Here is an 18170-nt window from a genome sequence, read left to right as displayed (position 1 = left end):
TAGAACAGCTGAGACACATTTGTGGCAGTGTTTTTGCAAGGCAATGCTGGAAGTGCTGAGCTTGTCTCCTGAGCTGCAAATGGCAAGTATCTTCACCAGCAGGTGACAGCTGGAATAGCTGCTGCTCCAAGGAGAGCTGTCTTTCTTGGATGTCCTCCCCTTTTATGTCCAGAGTCCACATGGCCCTCAAAGCTATGTCCCAGCTGCTTCCTCCAGAGGTGGGAAAGGTACTGTCCAAGCATTAAAGGAGATTTACGCAACAGAATTCCCTGGCTGTTAACGCCACACATTTCAAGGGGTCAATTAAAGCCTTGCTTAAAATAATATTAAAGCTTTCCACTGAAATAGCTGACCAAATCCAGACACAGAAGCAGTGTGACAACCTGGGCAAGAAAACCAAGCAAGAAAGAAGCACTGAAGAGACATCTCCAAGTCCCTTCTTTGTTCCCCACAATGATGCAGGACTCAGGGACACTTTTGGGGACACTGGGCTCACGGGCCTATGTGGCTGCATTCTGTTTGACACCAAAAGTAGCAGCAGTGTGGAAGTGGGAAGAAGCCAGAACCCTCCCAGCAGCCTTGGGACAGCAGCAGAACACCCACAAAGTAAGAGACATGAAGCACTTAAGTGGTGTAAATTCTCCCTTTTGCTTACTGGGCATTCACTTCCCAGAGTGCAAAAGCCCTATAGAAGACAAAAAAGAACCTAAGAGGATCAGAAGAGATGATTATATTTCTTATTTTCTATGTAGCCTTTTATTACTGTCCCTAAGCACTTTGAGACAGGTGAAGATCCCTGTAAGATCCAACAGCATACCCAGTCATCTCTTTCTGCAGAGCATATGGCCACAGCAGCAAGCAAAACAGAGACAGGATCAACAGTACCATTTTAGTGTCTGGAACTTAACACCCAGGCTAACAGGAAGGCAGAAATCCCTACACAAACAGAAGAAATCCTTGGGGAACAATATGCTGGTGAGTAGCAAGTATAGGACAATGGTATTTGTCTTATTGTTCTTAGCATTGAAATATGCTTGGAAAACAAAAGGTCACACAATAAAAGGTCTCAAAGACAGTGACTTGATTGCCTAGACAAAAGAGAAGCACTCTGCCAAAGAAGAGGAGGGACTACAGTAAGAGTGTAAGAGAATGACAAAATATACAGCATATTTGCCAAAATTTAATTCCAGGTCTCCAAAGGTATACTTTGATAGTCTGAGACAAGAGAGAAACTTTTTCTTTAAAGAAAAAGCACCTCCAACCTGCGTATACAAGAGGCAGTGTTTCAGTATAAAAATGTTAAAGAAAGTTGAGTGCAACAACAGTAGTTGTGCACTATCTGTTTTCACATGGAAATTTTAAAAAGCATCAGAAACAGTTTTTTATTAGTTATACTAAGCAATCTGTTCCCACTATGACTGGTTAGAAGAAGTAGCTGGTAAGACAACTGAATACATTTGTCACTGTTTCTACAATGCAAATAACCTCACCTCCAGAAACAAACACAAAACCTTCACATTCTGGTCAGAAGTTCACATGTTGGAAAAACAGACATTCTACCGAAACAGATTTAAAAGATACTATATACACAGATGTTTCATACTTGTAATACTTCTGCTTAATTTTCCACCTATGTATTGAATTCAAAACTTTCAAGCATCAATTCATTTCCAAGGAAACATGACTATGTGGTCACTGAACAATTTTCCTGGAAGAAAGATTATTTAGAGAGAGACACTGCAGTAAACAGAACAGACTTGAAGATGAATAAAAAAAATACAAAAGTGGATAATACTTGGTAAATTATATTTTGCCTATGTCACCTTATAGATTTGGCCTTTACAAGGGGATAGGGACACATTTTTAAGTGAGCAAAAGAAACAAACTGTACCTGAGATAGCTGCCAAAATAAGCAACAATGTTCGGATGTTTACAGTCTTTCATCATAATGATTTCCTGCTGCACAACAGCAAAATCTTCTCCTGAAATGCAGTAGAACAAGTATTTTCATTGGCCTGGGTTATACTCACATCTTAACTTTCAGCAAATGTTTATAAAATAAACATTCTTAGTAATTGAGACTAATTATCTGCAAGTTTCACTGACATAAATCAGCTGTAAATCGCTATTTATTAGCAAGGGCCTAGCTACAACTAAGTATATTCTTCAGTTTCATTCTGGGACAGATGGACCTCACATCTGCTGATAGCTCTTAAATTAATGGCCATAGCTCTTTCTGAAGTCCTTATTTTCCCTGAGACCCTACTGTGTCCATCTGCATAAGCCCTGCCAATAGCCTGGATTCTTAAAAACACAACAAAACTTTGCTATTTTTGGCCACATGCCCATACTCATTAGCTCATCTTCCTAAGCAAAAAACCTCCAAAGCAGTCACTAGTAGGCTGCTGCTGCAACATTTGAGCAGACTCCACAAGGATGTAAATTCATGGACTGTGAGTAATTCACATCCAGAAAACACTGACACAGGTGTGGCATTTACCTGAATCTCACCATTTGGTACCATGGTTGTCCCAGTCTTTCTATTAAAGGCTCTTACCAGATGTGTACACTGAGAAAACCGTGTGTGAAACTGAAAACACAACTGAGATGTTTTTCTTTTGGGAATGTTTTAAGTTTCTCCCAGTACATTAACAAATTGATGGCCTATCCATTCAGTTATTTATAACCAGAAATATGATATTCCCGTGTTTTTCATTTAACTGACAGCAAATTTCAAACCATAAGCTGCAAGTTAACATCTATCTTTAGTGTGTTGCTGATGGCTTCCTGTCTCCTGGCTAGACTTTTAAACACACAGACACTAAAGAACAGAAATTATTTTCACATATGGACCTCTAGGACAGGACACAATTCCTCCAGTATGTGACCAGCATTTTCACTGCATTCAAAATAAAAGTAGCATAAAGCCTTAAAGCACATCCCTAATCACTGTTAACCGTGAGTCTGCATGTTCTACCCCAATCTGCAAAACTTTCAAAACAGGGCAGCTGAAGCCTATTCTCTGAGCACCACTCAGGCATCCAAAAGCTGCCAAAAATATTTAAGTGTAAGATGCCAATCGTTCACCCATCACCACAGCATGGGGGTGAGTTACCCCAGCTGCAGGGCACCCCCAGGCTCTGCCCACAGCATAGTTCTCATGCTCAGCTTAGCTGGACTGATAATCCACATCATGCACAGCCAAGGACTCCAGCAACGGGAACTGACATAAAAAAACCAAAGAAGCAGAACTAGACAGGAGCATCTGAGATCACATTTTCAGTGTGAGGAAAAGAAGTGCGATGAACACACACTTTTTGAACTACCCAGTAACATACTGTCCTGCCTTGAACTTTTAAACGTGCGCATACTGTGAAAACACAACACTTCTGACCACTTCCAGAATTGTAAGGGAAAAGAAATGGAAAAAACTAATACCTTCTTTCCCTTAAGGATCAAACCAGGTAGTTAAGATATTACACACACACACACCCCCCAGCATTAGATCGGGAAATTGAACACCAACAGCCAGAAGTTAAACAAAAAGTCTGGATGTTTTACTTCCCAGATTAGTCCTATTCAACAGGCCTACTCTTACTAATAGAACAGACTTTGCAGGCTGAGAACTGATCTGCAGGGCACATAAGCTTTGTGAAATCACCACAGAAGCACAGCTCTAGCATAAATCTAGCATACAGTGAAATCTTAATCAGAGCCTTCAAAAGATTTTCAGGAAATGTACTCAACTCCCAGATATTAATGCTTAGCTATTATTTCATCCTTCTTTTTATTTCCTTCCCTACTCTTTTACCAGGTGAGTTTTTTTCTGCCTTGCTGTCTCCTAATTTCTTTTGTTCTAGAGGTTTTTGTATCATGTGGGTTGAACACAGTATTTAAAACAAGAAAACCCCCAACTCTCACTGAAATTTTAATCAGCTTCCACTTAACTGTTCTCCAATTACATTTTTCCTCTTACATCTTGCTTGTCATGATTTTTTTTTAGAACAGTGTATTTTTTCCTACACTAGAAGTCAAGAATTATCCCTTCTTTCAGTAAGTGGACTTAACTGATTTTGGACAACTGTTATCTTAAGCACAAAATTATTTCATTTCTCTGGCCTACTTCAGTTAAGAAACCACTTACCTGGTTCTAGTTTTATTACTTTAATCGCTGCAAGCTCACCCGTGTTGACATTTCGAGCCTACAAAAAAAAAAAAAAAAAAAAAAAAAAAAAGGAGTATTTAGAGAGCAGAACACAGCACCCACTTCTGCATTCTTGACTTGATGTTCTCTGACAGCATGTAGTCAAAGAGCAGCTGAGGTACACAGAGATTTAACACAGTGGAACCACTTGCTGGGGAACACTGAACAGCTGATTTGTACTGAAAGCTGAAGCTTTAAGCCTGCTCAGGAAACTACAATGCCACACCACACTTCCATTATGCAAGTCCTTGACCACACTGTGCTTCCGTATTAAAATCTGTACATAAACCAAGCACTGAGAGACTGAAAAGCAGGTGTAACACACGTCTGGGTCTCTCAGCAGACAAGGGACCCAGGGGACACCAAGGGCCATGCTCTGCAGTGTGTGGGACCACTTGCAAGATTCCCACAAGAGCAATGCAACACTTCTTCCCCATTTCGCTACGTGCCAGGCCCCTTGAACCTTATTCTCCAACAACAACAGCATCCTCCCCTTGCTGCAAGGGTTCAAAAAAGCAAGCCAGCAACAAAGGAGCTAGGGAGCATTTTCCTCAAAACATTCCCCTCAGACACACAGCAGCCAACTGCAGCAGCAATGACTCAGGAGCTTCACTGCATTTTCACATATGGAATATTCTGAGTTGGAAGGGATCCACAAGGATCATCAAGTCCAGCTCCTAAGTGAATGGCCCATACAGGGATCAAACCCATAACCTTGATTCCATTAGCACCATGCTCTGACCAACACAGCTGCTAAGGTCCAGGTAAGACCTCAGTTCTACTGAACAACCAAGGAAGCTACATTTTTTAAAAGCCATTAAGAAGCAACATAAATTACTATAAAAATGATTTCTCTTCTACAACGGTACAATTTGACTTCTATTTGAAAACCAAGAAGCCATCTGTCCAGAGCTTTCAGAGCATTTCTGTGTCCATGCACCCAACCACAGGGAGAAGGCAGCAAAGCTGCTTCCCAGCACTCAAGCAGCAGTAGCAGCTCCTAAAGGATGCCAGCTACAGCCTCTACTCTAGGAGCACAGAATGCAGTGCCCACACTACCCCCTACACAGGGCTCAGAGCATGCTTTTGCAAAGGTCAGAATCAGAGAACTTGCAGGTGTAGCCAGGGACCTACCTTGTAAGCTGCTAATAGTCTCATTTAAGTCACTTTAGGAAGGGCAGGAACTCATACCTTTATGGACTTACCAAATATGTGTAAGGTTTGTTACATGGCAGCTTGGGCCTTTTTGTGGAACCAAAAGTGGAGGAGAAAATACCCTTAAGACTATAAAAAAATAACCAGCAATGAAGTCTGGAAATAAATGCAGAGGGTATTCCTGTGTTTAGAGATCTACCCAGCTCACTACTTGTACAGCTGATCTCAAACCTCTCACTATTCTTTGGCGTGGCAACACTGCTGCAATGCTGGGAGCACTGGCATTTGCAAATAATTTGCGAGCAGAACATTAGGGATAGATTCTGAGACCAGTGGGAATCCTATAAAAGTCAAGGAGTAGTCCAAACCTTACTGACTGTGGAAAAAAACAATTAACAAATAAATTTTCTCTGGCAGCCTTCCCTGAAAGTCATTATTTAACCACCCACCAATGGCAGCAATGTCTCCATCCATCACTGGTGGAAAAAAGACACACAGACATTAAGAACAGCAAAAACATGAGTTCCTTTCATCTGTACCAGAGAATAAAGGCAATACATGAGAAAGTATGAAGCATGAGCTAGGATTTTTACTCCTTAGCTCTTTTCCCAACATATTCTCTTCATAGCAAGAAACAAATAGAAGCAAAATGTTCATGAATCAAACATTAGCATTTTTTAAACTCCAAGATAAACAAGAAAAATTAAAGACCTATGATCATCAGGGAGTCTTGTTAACACAGATTTGTTTTAGGGCAACTTGTACTAATAAGATATTCAATAAGATACAACTGTAGAGGATATAAGTGAGAAGATCCTGAAGTTACACATCCTGCACAAGCCAGGATGGAAACATTTCACATGCCTCAGAAAAATTGCTCCTTTTTTTTTTTGTTTTATTTATTTTTAACAATACTGCGTCCAGCTGTCAGGAGTTGGTGTCACTGACTGGCTCCATAAGTCACTATGTTCTGCAGAGTGCTGTGGCAAGGAAAGAAAGGTAGAAGGTGGGTATGAGCTAGTGACAGTTTCAAAACCAATTTGGTTAGAATATATGAGGATACTCATCACAAAGTCTTACATGGTAGTGATGCCAAAAAAACCCCTCATCACTAGCAGAGAGACAAATGAATAGCTACATCAGAAGCAGGACATGTAAGATGCCAACCAAAGAAACAGTGAGAGCAGCCAGTAGCCTTCCCAAACCTGCACTTGTAACACCTCGAGGCTGATTCAGCTCCCTCCCACTGCCAAGGGATTTCACCTTCAATGTCATGTTTTCAAAAGAACTGTTCGAGTTGTGGGCAGCCCAAACCTTTTTCACCCTCAGCTGAGGCGTTTCCTCCTTTCTTCAGCACCAGCAGTCATGGGACTCTTTGGTCAGTGGGTAATTCTCTGAACCAGTATCTTCCTGGGTTTATGAAAGCCAGAATGGAGGAAAAAAATCTGATTTAATGCAGGGCAGCAACACCTTCAACAACAGCAGGCTACCCTGTGCTTAAGGGCATAGATTAAAAAAACATGACTCCAAATTGAGAATCTGAATAAGTTATAGCTTTGCATCTCGTTCTGTTTGGGTTATCAGCATTGAAGGTGTTATCAACAGCAGGAATATGAATTGTCTTTGTTAATCTGAGTATATAAAAAGATTCTTCTGATTGTAGTGACACAAGGGTTCCTTGTAAAGGCTAGGGATGAAAACGAGGTACCCGTGACAGGTTTTACTAGCTCTCAAACCCCTTTCAAATCATCAGCTGTGAAGCAATTCCTCCTCTAAGCTCACTTGAATGAGAGACCGAGAATGACTGAAGCACCGTACGGTTTTCGACACCTGTTGGAGCTGGCTCTGACCCTGAATTTGGGGGTGCTTGTGTACGTACCACACAGCACCTCAGAATGTGGAGGACACCATCTTGAGCTTTTATTTAGGAAAATCCCACTGAAATTGCCAGCTGCTTAGGGGTTTTGAGACTGGAAAATCAATAAGCAGTAGGTGGGTGAAGAACAATTTCAATTAAGTACCTTTTAGCTGACAAAACACAACTAAAATTTTGAAGAGGCCATGTAAGAAAACTCAGGCTCATTTTTTGTTACCATTTACATGTGCTCCAACTCCCAGCCTTTGTGATCCTGAGTTTTACAGCATCCACCCGTTTCCATGAGCAGGATCCTTCAACTCTTTCCTTCAAATGCAGATTTCACTATGTCAGTGGAAATGCATTATATACAGGTTTTCCAGGGGCAAAGATTAGCCTACAATGCCTGCATCTGCATGCAGACACTTTACCAAATGTATACAGCATTTATACAATGTCTGCTCTTGAAAACTATAGAAGGATGCTAATTCTATCAGCAGCTGAAAGAATTATACTCTTCCAGAGATCCAGACTGCCATCTGAGGAGTTTCAAAAATTCCACCAACTGAAGAAGCACTACCTAATTAAACAGGAAATAATTACTAGTGTACTCTGTAACAACAGCAGGATATCAGATAAAAAAATTTATATAACAAACTGCCACCAACTAGAAATAAAAGCTAAAAACTCTCAGGATTTGTTTATCCTTCAAATGGAAACTGATAATATAAAGCATATAATGCTGCAACAAAGCCAAAAATGCAAAAGTCTAAGACAGGGGCTTCTGGTTTTGACCACTTCCTGTGTGAATTACTGAACAAAATGATTTCTAAACAGGTTACTACTCCATGGGAAAACTGGTCCCAGTGTACAGAGAGGCTTCCTGAGCCTGATTAGCTCCGCTCTTCAGGAAAATGCATCCAAGTGGCTCCCCAGCCCTCTGTTTCCAGCCCTTAGAGCCCTTCTCTTCAGCCTCTCAAACCTTCACAACTCCCCCAGCTAAAAATAATTAGCTGCCACACTCTGGTAGAAAGTGTGATACCACAACCTGACAGAGTTACAATTTTAGAAAGCAATACTTTGACAAAGTTGATGTTAAACAAAAACCTCTGTGCAAGGCACAGATTACTGGCTAAGGAAACCACAGTCCCAGAAACTAAGACCTATAGAACTTATTCAGTGCAGTAAAAACACTGGCAAAACATCCACCCCCCTCTCTGCCTACCTGACAAGCTTCAGAAACCAATTAAAGCTGAATAGAGAGATGTCAAAACATAGACATTTATTCCTAACAAAGTCAAGAAGCTTCAAAAGCTGCAATGTCAATCAGGAAGAAAGGAAGACTAAAATGCCTATCAAAAAGAACACAGCTAGAAGTTTCAACATTTCAGAAGCAGCAAACTGAAGAAGAATTGATGCCCCACTAGATCACCCCAGGAAAGAGGAGCAAGGGCACGCACATGCAGAGAAGAGGACACTCCAAAACAGAAGTTCATCAAAATTCAGGTTCATCTGACCTGGACACGTTCTCTTCCAGAAACACAGCAGCTGTACCAGCAGCCAGACACCCAAACCATGGATGGCAGCAGAAAGCAGTAAGTCACCAGGTGTTCTCCAGAGATACCCACAGAACCCTAAATTTTGAGCATGAGGCTGTTAAGCTGGTGGATACATGACTTCCCTCACCAACCTCCCTGCTAAAGGGCTGGAAAACAAAAATCAGGCTTTCCTTTTTCAAAAAATGAGACCTCAAGCAAAGTGCAGCCCACCGAGTTGTGAGTCTTCATTTGTTATCTGGCTGAAGCCATAAATGTCAAAAAGAACTGAAATAAGGCAAACACAGTATAATAGATAACTTCTGCAGGAACAATAATCTCGCTAATTATCACAACTGTTTGAATTTCAGTAAAGGGGAAAGTAAAAGAAGGGCCTCTTTTGTAGTAAGGTGATGAAAATCTTTGGAAGGGTTCACCTGCACTAGACGAATGACCTGTGAGATGACAAATGAAGTTCAACCTTTATTAAACCAAAGCAATTATTCTTTTTTTGAAAGATATGCTGTGATATAAATTAATCACATGAACAAAAGTAATGGACCTACAATCACCTCAGAAAATACTTCCAAACTCTGCGCAGTTACTACCAAAACCAAAGGTACAAGAATGGGGACTAACAGGAAACATAACTATACAGTCTCTGTCAGAAAACCCTATGAAAGCACTTGTAACCCAAGCCTTAAAAGAATGGCACAACTTACAGAGTATTTGGGACTAGGGATTGTTAGAATGGCAGTTTCATACCAAGAGACAGCAAAGCCTTCCTAAATGTAAGAAGGATAAATGCAGAGCAAACAAAATTAGGCAACTACCTCATCTAACTTTAGGAATATTTCCTGAAACTGAGCAGGACAGGACACTATCTCTGTTTCACAACCAATAAACCCTAATTCTTCTTTTATGCTTTGCTGACCACCCTATAGAATTAAATTCTTTGCAACAGTGAAATATAGAAACACAAAAGACAGAAATGACCCACACAAGGAATATGTGAAGAACTAAGCAACAGGTGACACTTCATTTCTTACAACAAATTTGCACTGGTGCTAGTTAGAATATACACATTATTGTTGACTGTGAATACTTGATAGAGAGTTAATGGCATGAACAAGCTATCCATTACCTTTCTTGTGATGAATTCATTGCTCCAAGGCCTTTTTGAAAGCTGAACTTTGGTGGGAGTGCAGACAATTGTAAAATATTGGGTTGAGCCAGAAATCTGTACTGGCAGTGCACTGACATATCCTTTTCCAGACACCAGCCTAGAGAGCAGGTCTCACAGCAGCAAGATCGTATCCATCTGACCCACATCCTCCTTCCCTTCCAACCTCTGTAGTTCAGTCCACACCACCAGCTCTTATGTCAAGTTCAATGAACTCCAGAACAGAGACTCTGCCTCTCTTTTCTTTAATATAATTTATTTTTTTTAAAACAAAACGAACATTTAAATCATGCCCTGTTCTAGCTCAGTTCAACTACAACAGAGTAAGGGAAGCAGATGTCACTCTGCTCTGCATTCAGCTCCTCAATGCTTCGCCAGGAAAGTCAGCATTTAGCAAGACTCAACATAACAAGACTATCATCTTATTAAGGCAATAATCCCTGCTTGCTAACAGCAGAAACACTTTCCTACGTGGCTCTCTCTGCTAAGGGGGCAAAGCCACAAATTACAGCTTGAAGCTGCCCGAGTACCGTGCAGTGCTTGGAACCACTCTGCTGAAATCCCACCACTGATGAGTACCATTGTCACATGGCTGATTTCAGCTCCACACAATTATTTCACCAACCCCAAAGTTCACCGACAGGTGACAGGTGAAGGCAAAAGAAAGGGGCTTTATGAAACCACTCACAAACATAAGACAAGGCATTAGCAAGCTCAAGTGTGGATGACACTTCAGACTATATTACTACTTCTTTGTCATGTTAAAAGAAACTGGCTTTCATTGTTGTTTTTGGGGTACTTCTATGCTCCACTTTGAAGACACCTTGCGCAAGACCTTGCCTCAGAATGAAACAGGCAATAACCCACACAGGAGAAAAGCACCTCGCATTTTCCCTGCAGGGTCCACCATCTAATCAGAAAACACTTACTTCCCATCTAGAATAAATAATTGTAATACCAGCCTAGTGTATCCTGGTCCTGCTATATCACCTTCTATCTCAGCTGGTACAGGCACATTGTAAGTAAGCATCAACAAATCCACTCTCTGCCTCAAACAGGAGAAAGTCACAAGCAGTGCCAAACACTGGCCACTCACAGAGCACCAAAATGAAGGTTACTGCAATTTAAGTATGATAAACATCAAGGAAATCTTCAAAAATCCAATTAAACTTAAAAGGTTTCACATGCACGGTGGTATTGCATATGTAAATATTCCAAACTCTGTGGTTGGAGGTAACGTCCTTAAAATGAAACCATAAAGACAATAAAGACAGGTGACTTGGTTAATTCACATCCAGCAAAGTCACATACAGAACACTGAAAAAAATCCGATTGATAAGGTATCACAGTCAATATGCCAGTTAACAACTGCAGCAGAAAGAGACACACACAACATAAAACAGCTTGCAGAAAAACAAAAATCCAGAGCATAAGGCAAGTAGACTTGGACGAGCAAAACATCAGCTTAGCACACAAATACTCAAAGCTGGCAAGGTGGGGCAAACAACACAAAACCCCCTTTCAATTAAACAATTAATAAAGCTCGGAGTTAGCACACCAAGAGTGCAGTAACAAGAGGATTTAGGTCCTGAAACTTCCATGACATCTAAGCGAGATGAGATTAGACCAAAATCGGCCCAACCCAAACAAGACTTCATTCTAGGCATGTTCACTTAAAGTGAAAGGCAGCATTACCACCAGTTCTGTGCACCTCAAACTGTGGAATGGCTCTGCATGTTTCCCTGCAGTCCTGCCTACCAATGCAAATTTCCTTAAACACACACACACAGACACACAACCTGTGATGACAAAAACAGGGCAGAAGATGCTTGGAAAGCACACGGTTCAAATAATGCTTCCACCAGGCTGCACACGACAAACTTCAGCTCTCCCCTCTGCTCCAAGGCCAAACAAGAGCAGGTATCAACCACTGTCATCCTATCCCAGGGAGAGGCTGCCACATCCCAATAGGCAACTAGATACACAAATAACAACAGACACTGGCAGAGCAGAGAAAAATGACAAAAGTGCATTATAAAGCTCCTCCAAAAAAACCAAACCAAATTATGTTTAGCTGCTTCTCCTACATTTGCTGAAGTTAGGTCGGAACCCTGAAAGACTTTCATCCTAACGACACCAGTTAACCCTCCACAGGGTCAGACTCAAGTTTCACACCGACACAAACACAATACACCGGCATTGCCACACAAGACAGTGACGGGAGCAGGAACCGGGACTAATACGACGACATCTGGGCTGGAACCGAGTGAGCAAACCCCCTACAACCCCTACAGACCCCGGCTCACTCTGGAAGGGACCCGACCCGCAAGCTCCTCCCGTGACACAGCCGCCCGAGCCGGCACCCAGCAGCAGCGGCCAGAGCCGACCGCCGGGGCGGCTCCACGGCCGCCGGAAGCCGGGACGGGGCCGGTCCCGCACCGCCCGCCCCGGGGGTCGTTCCCTCGCACGGTTCTGCCGCGCTAGGGACGCGGCCGGGCCGGCGGCGGGGCGGGGGCGGCAGGACCAGGCGCTAACCGGGGCCGTGCCGGTGCGGCGGCGCAGACCCCGCCGGAGGGGGGCGGCCTCGCTGCCCTCGAGAGGGCCGGGGGACGCCGCTGGGCGGCGGAAGCCCTCCCAGATTTTGGAGGACCCGGCTGCTTGGCAGTGGCAAGGGGGACACAGGCGACACCGCCGCCGGGTCGCGGTGCAGCGCCCACCTTGTAAACGTCGCCGTAGGTGCCGCTACCGATGCGCTGGATGAGCTCGAAGTCTTCCTGGGGGTTACGCCGGGACAGGTCGCACACCCGCCCGCCTCCGCCGCCGCTCATGGTGCCAGGGGAGGCCCCGCTCGGCCGCGACCCCCCGGGCCCCGGGCGGAGACGGGGAGCGAACGCGACGGCCCCGAGCGCTCACCGCCACCGCGCAGCCCGCCCCACCAACATGGCGCCCGCCGCCGCACCGCGCAGGCGCGGGACAGCGCCCGCCTCCCGGCCCGGGGTGGCGCGTCCTGCGCGTGCGCGGGGCCGGCGCGGGCTGTGGCGGAGCCGGTCCCGTCACGGCCCGGGGGCCCCGCCCGCGTCGGGGAGCGGCACCGCGGGGCCGGGATCGCCCGTGCCCTGCCCCAGCAACCCAGCGCGTCCTCCCGCTAGGGCAGCGCCGGAGCGTGCAGCCGGCCCCCCCGCAGCCGAGCTCATGGCGCGGGAGCCCGCGGGTGCAGCTGAGGGCTCGCAATTCCCCAGCCCCCGTGCCCGGGGCCACTGCAGCACCGGAGGCCGAGGACGCAGCGGTGCTGTCCCCGTGCAGCAGGGACCGCCTTCCCTGTTCCTTGCTGTCCATCCCTGGCTCTCCAGCTTGGGACAGGGCATTTGCCCGCAGCTGGGTGTGTGGAAACTCAGCGCTCCTTGTCCCAGCGCGCACAACTGGGAAACCACTGTAATCCCAGCATTATCCACTTGCCCACATCCTCCAGAGGTGGATCCTGCGGGAGATCCTGAGGCCCTTGCTGGCTCTTGGGAGGTATCCTCCTTTCCTCCGCGGCACATGGGAGCCACAGGTTAGGGATATCGCCACATGTGTGCAGATGCCGGTCCCCTGTACCGCTGGCACAGTCTCTTTGCACGCCCATCCCATGCACTCTGGCTGGGCAACATCTTCCTCGCGTCCGTGGGATGGCTTCCCCTTATTCTGTGACTTTTTGGAGCGTTGTGCATGCCCCCATGGGATAAAGCATGGGCCCCCTCTCCTCTCATACTAGTGCTGCCACTGGCAGATTTTCACCCTTGCACACAGGTTTTCAGCACGGAGGAAGCATGTGGGGTGCTCACATTCATCCCTGTCTGTGCTCCCGACCCTCTCTGCATGGGGAACAAGCACCAGACGGCTGTGGGAACCCTTCTCCCCAGATGTGCAGCCCCTGAAGTTGTGCCGTGAGTGGGTGCCAGTGGCAGTGGGCACATCTTGAGCTCTGTGCCAGTGAAGCAGGCACAGCTTTTCCCACCACGCTTCTGCTGCCAGTGACTGATGGGTGAAATAAACGCAGTGGGATGAGGGGGAACATTGGACACAAGGATAAACCACCTGCTCAGTGCCCCTGCCTGCCTTGCCAAAGATATTGGTGTGGGGTCTTCCCTCTGTTGAGAAGGTGCGTTGGGACAGGCGGCTGGGATTGCCCTCATTTCCATGTGTGATTATCAGAGCAGAAACAGAGCTCTGAGCAGCTCGAGAGGAGCTTGAGCCCTGGCAAGCGATGCCTGTGAAATTGCATTTTTTCTGTCGGTGTGTTTGTCCTTCCAACCACCCTGGGCTGTGCATTCCTGTCCTTGGCTTTGTTTTATGACCTTTGCTCTCACAAGCAAAATGGTCTCAAACCTGCCAGATTCAGATTCAGGTATCAGTAATTTTTCCTGGCACGTGACTGAGGTTTTTGCAGCACACTTTGCCACCTTCTGCAGCGGAAGCAGTGGGGCAGGCATGTATTAGCTGGACAGGGCTGCCACAGATGCTCTGAGAGCCAGGCCAAGGGGACTGGGCTCTGTGACAAGTTCAGAAGTAGCAGCAGCTCTGACCGAGTTACAGAAGGAAATGCCAGGGAATTTGAGCTCCATCCAGAAAGGCTGAGAGACATCTTGCTGGGGAAAGCCGATAACCTTGACACCCTTTTGCTCTTGCCTCTCATTTTTATCCCATTAGAGGGGAACGGGCTTATAGTTGTTCCCATATTATGTTCTTGCCAAGTTCTGCTTTGGTAGAAATGGTTATGAATGAAGAAAGCAGGATTATTTTCCTTCTTAAATCCTGCTTTCTATCCATGGCAGCTGCCTGTTCTTCCTCTGCTCTTGTAAAAACACTCACAGGTTTCTCTGAGAGTGTCTGTGTCCCTTCTCTTCAGTAAGAGAGACAGATGGAGCTGAGAGGTGTGTCCTCCACTGCCTTCAGAAGCAGGTCAGATCAAATTAGTATCAGGCATCATTTGCTTTCCCATGCTTTGGGAAGACTTCTCTCGCTTTCTTCTTCCTCCTATTCCTTGGATGTGGCTATGGTAGGATAGTCAAGCCATATGCTACAGAGAGGCAGGCTGGGCTCCTCTTCAACACCATGGAGGAAAGTCAAATGAACTCAATAAAACTGTGTTTGGGCATTAGACATTATTGTGAGAGTTCAGTCAATGCCAATTGCTTGAAGAGTTTTGGTGCCTTCTGGGACCACGAGCCCCAGCTGCAGTCAGTGGCATGGCACCCCACAGCCACAGAAAATACCCTGCTAAGACTGGATGCCTTGTTGTTTCCAGCTGTGTTCACAATCCATCCATCCTGCTGCTGCTGCTCCTACTGCCACTGCTTTGATCTGAAATGCTGCTTTGTGCTCTACAGCCCCAGGTCCTGGCCACTGCTTCGAGTGGGAGCTCTGGTTCTCTTGCCAGCATGCGTTAGCAGACTCCACCTGGCTCCAGCCAGGTGACACCAATGCAATTTGTCACAGTTGAAAAGCTCTTCCCAATTCTCTGGCATCTTTCCATGCCAGACTAAAGGGCAAGGCACTGCATCTACTGGAACTGTGGAGGGAAGGTGGCCACTGGCCTCCCTGTCCCTTTTGCTTATGGGACTGGGGCTGCTGTGAGAGGGAAGGTGTCCTTAGAGGGGCCTGTTTGAGCCAGATGGGATCAGACATGGAGGCAGGCAAGTTCCTTCTGGAATGCTGAGGGCTGTCTTGGTCAGGGGAAGAGCTGTGGTTTTTTGTCAGTCCCAGGGCAGGTTGGTTGTCCCCCAAAGCGAAGGAAGGAAGATATAAATGTGGGAGGGAGGAAGGAAGGAAGGAAGGTAGGAAGGAAGGAAGGAAGGAAGGCAGGCAGGCAGGCAGGCAGGCAGGCATGTAGGCATGTAGATGTGGGACACCCATACTGGTATAACCCTGTTGCAGTCACTCCTGATATCCAGAGGGAAGAGCTAAGCCTCACACTTTGGGGGATGGCTCTAAGACTGTAAAAAAGCAACAGTGCAGCCTGGGCATTTCCCCCCCTCCTCAAACATGAGACTTTTACACTGTACTTCACAGGAAAAAAAAAGGCAATAAATCTTTCCAGCATGATGCCAACAGTCGGAATACTTGGCGTCTTCTATGCTCTCTTTCAACAGTTCCCGGAGCAGTGTCTGACCCCCAGCCCCTCCTGACCTCAGACAGCACCTCCTCTGTACCATTTCCTTGCAGCATCTCATGTCCACTCCTGTCTGTTCCCAAATGCCTTTGGCTGGCTGCTTCCCATTCAGCTGAGCAAGCTCAGCTCCACTTCCCAAAGCACCCAGCACCCTTGCTGCAGGAGGGGCACCCTGCAGGATGAGACCTTTTGCACTGTGTACCTGCTTTATTTGTAAAGCAACTGCCCAGCCTTTTAAAAGCCTTTTAGAGAAGCCACCTCTATGGTGTCACACTGAGGAGCAAGGTGCCAGCAGTGACAGCTCATGCAGGCATTTATTCTGCAAAGAACACAGAAGGCAAAAATGGCTTTTTTTTAGCTAAATGGGGCCCCAGGGCAGCAATGGCTGCAGGGGTGAGGTAGGGCACATCTCTGTGGCATTTGCCAGATGGTGGCTCTTTGGGGATACCAGCTGGTGGTGCAGCATGTGGCAGCTGGAATCCAGCCAGACCCCTGCATCACTTTTTCCTCCTTTTTTTTTACATCCCCCTCTTCCCCTCTTGCGAAAATAAAGCCTGCGTGAGGTCCAGCATGATCCCTGCCTCCTTCCCTCTCTGCTGCAAGTTCCATGTTTCAGCCAGCACTGCCAGTGGCCAGCATGGGCTGCTTGAGGGAAGTTAGCCATAGCCAGTTCCCAGCAGGCAGAGTTCCTGCACACGATTTTGCATTAGTCAGAGCATTGTTTCTCCTGCTGCAGCACAAGCCTTTTCTGGGAAGGTTTTTCTTTACCAGGAGGGGCATGAGTATAGTGTGAGAGGAAACACACTGATCATTTTTGCCCAGAAGCCCAGTAGTAAGCATTTCCCCATGTTTTTACAGTTCTGGGAAAATACTTATTTGTATTTTGTATCCTTGTGGAAGTGGCAAGGGGGAGGAAGAAATCAGGCTCCCATGTAATAGATAATGTTTTATGAGGGCTGCTGGCCATTTGTGAATTGACCATTGCTGCTGGTGGATCCAGGACACCAGCTTGAAAAGCCACATTCTGATTTCACTGGGAAGGGTCCAGCACGAGCCATGGCAGAAACTGGAAGCAGAGGCCACATGCTAAAAATAATTACAGCAGAACCTGTCTGCATGGGAACTCCCCAGAATTTAGAAACTGGAGCATTTCTTTCCATCCAAACTACTTTAAATTTGAACTCTAGAAGGAAATAGAGAACAAGGAGTGTATCACTGCATAAAACCGTGCTGCAACCACATCCTGAAGGTCATATGGCTGAAGCTGTGTGATTATATGGTTCCTATGATAGTGGGAAGTTCATAGCACAACTGCAAAGCTGCTGGTTTGTAGCAGCATTGCTGCAGCAGCAGATTCTACTCACAGGTACTCACTCATAGGTCTGGGATTACTCCTACTGCAGGTCTGCCTGGCACGGGCCACCTGCCCTCATGGCTGTTTCTAGATGTCCCTCCACTTCCTCCTGCTTGTCTGTGGCAGCACCCACTCTTAATTTCTTGGGTTTGGTAGAAACAGACTCAAGAAGGATCACAGCTGGATTCCTGGACATGGCTGCAGCTGTTCTTTGCAGGTGTGTTCTGGCAGGCATCAGCTTCTTTTGGGAGCAAATCCTGATCCGGCACATTGCAGGTCTGCTCTTCCCGACTGTGGTGTTTCTTCTCCTGCTCCTCCAGGCCACTCTAAGATCTCAAGAATTCCCATTAGGCTTTGGCCTTTGTGTAATGAGTTGGACAGTGTCCCTTGGACCACACCAGGAGCTCTTGCATGGCAAAGGTGGAGCTGCATTGACTGTACTAAGAGCTCCTGTTGCCTGACCAAGGTAGGGAATGAGAGGGAGATAATCAGTCATCCCCTTACAGCCTTGGGATATTACTCACTGGAGTTATAGCCCGAGTGGAGTGGGACCATTGTTGGTGGACTTCTGAAAATTCCACTAATTGCCAACCTGGATTGTGGCCAGGATGAAAATTTGCCGAACTAAAGCCAATCACCTTGTGACCCTATAAGCATCGGTCCTAAGTGAGGCCCTTTGAGCTGAAAACCCTGCCCCTGCTGTGCTGTGGGTGGTATGGAATCGAGCAGTTGT

At 46.1% G+C, this 18170-nt stretch overlaps 1 protein-coding gene across 5 annotated transcripts in view; it reads right to left on the bottom strand.

Moving 5' to 3' along the window:
• The window catches only part of MAP4K3 (mitogen-activated protein kinase kinase kinase kinase 3), a 66781-nt gene extending 53902 nt beyond the window's left edge, over window positions 1–12879 (bottom strand). For all 5 annotated transcript variants that reach the window (XM_042036634.1, XM_042036635.1, XM_042036636.1 and 2 more), the window contains exons 1-3: window positions 12650–12879; window positions 4145–4202; window positions 1892–1982 (exon numbers count right to left, since the gene is read on the bottom strand). In XM_042036634.1, the coding sequence (XP_041892568.1) occupies window positions 1892–1982; window positions 4145–4202; window positions 12650–12760 (260 nt within the window). In that variant the 5' untranslated portion in view covers window positions 12761–12879. The remainder of the gene's footprint in view (window positions 1–1891; window positions 1983–4144; window positions 4203–12649) is intronic.
• Window positions 12880–18170: the final 5291 nt, after the last annotated feature.

The sequence above is a fragment of the Corvus kubaryi genome, unplaced genomic scaffold (assembly GCF_017639235.1).
Source record: "Corvus kubaryi isolate FWS band 111438036 unplaced genomic scaffold, C.kubaryi_AGA036_p1.0 37386, whole genome shotgun sequence".
Lineage (NCBI taxonomy): Eukaryota > Metazoa > Chordata > Aves > Passeriformes > Corvidae > Corvus > Corvus kubaryi.
The sequence above is the reverse complement of the archived record's forward strand: the minus strand, read 5'-3'. Positions and strand labels throughout refer to the sequence as shown.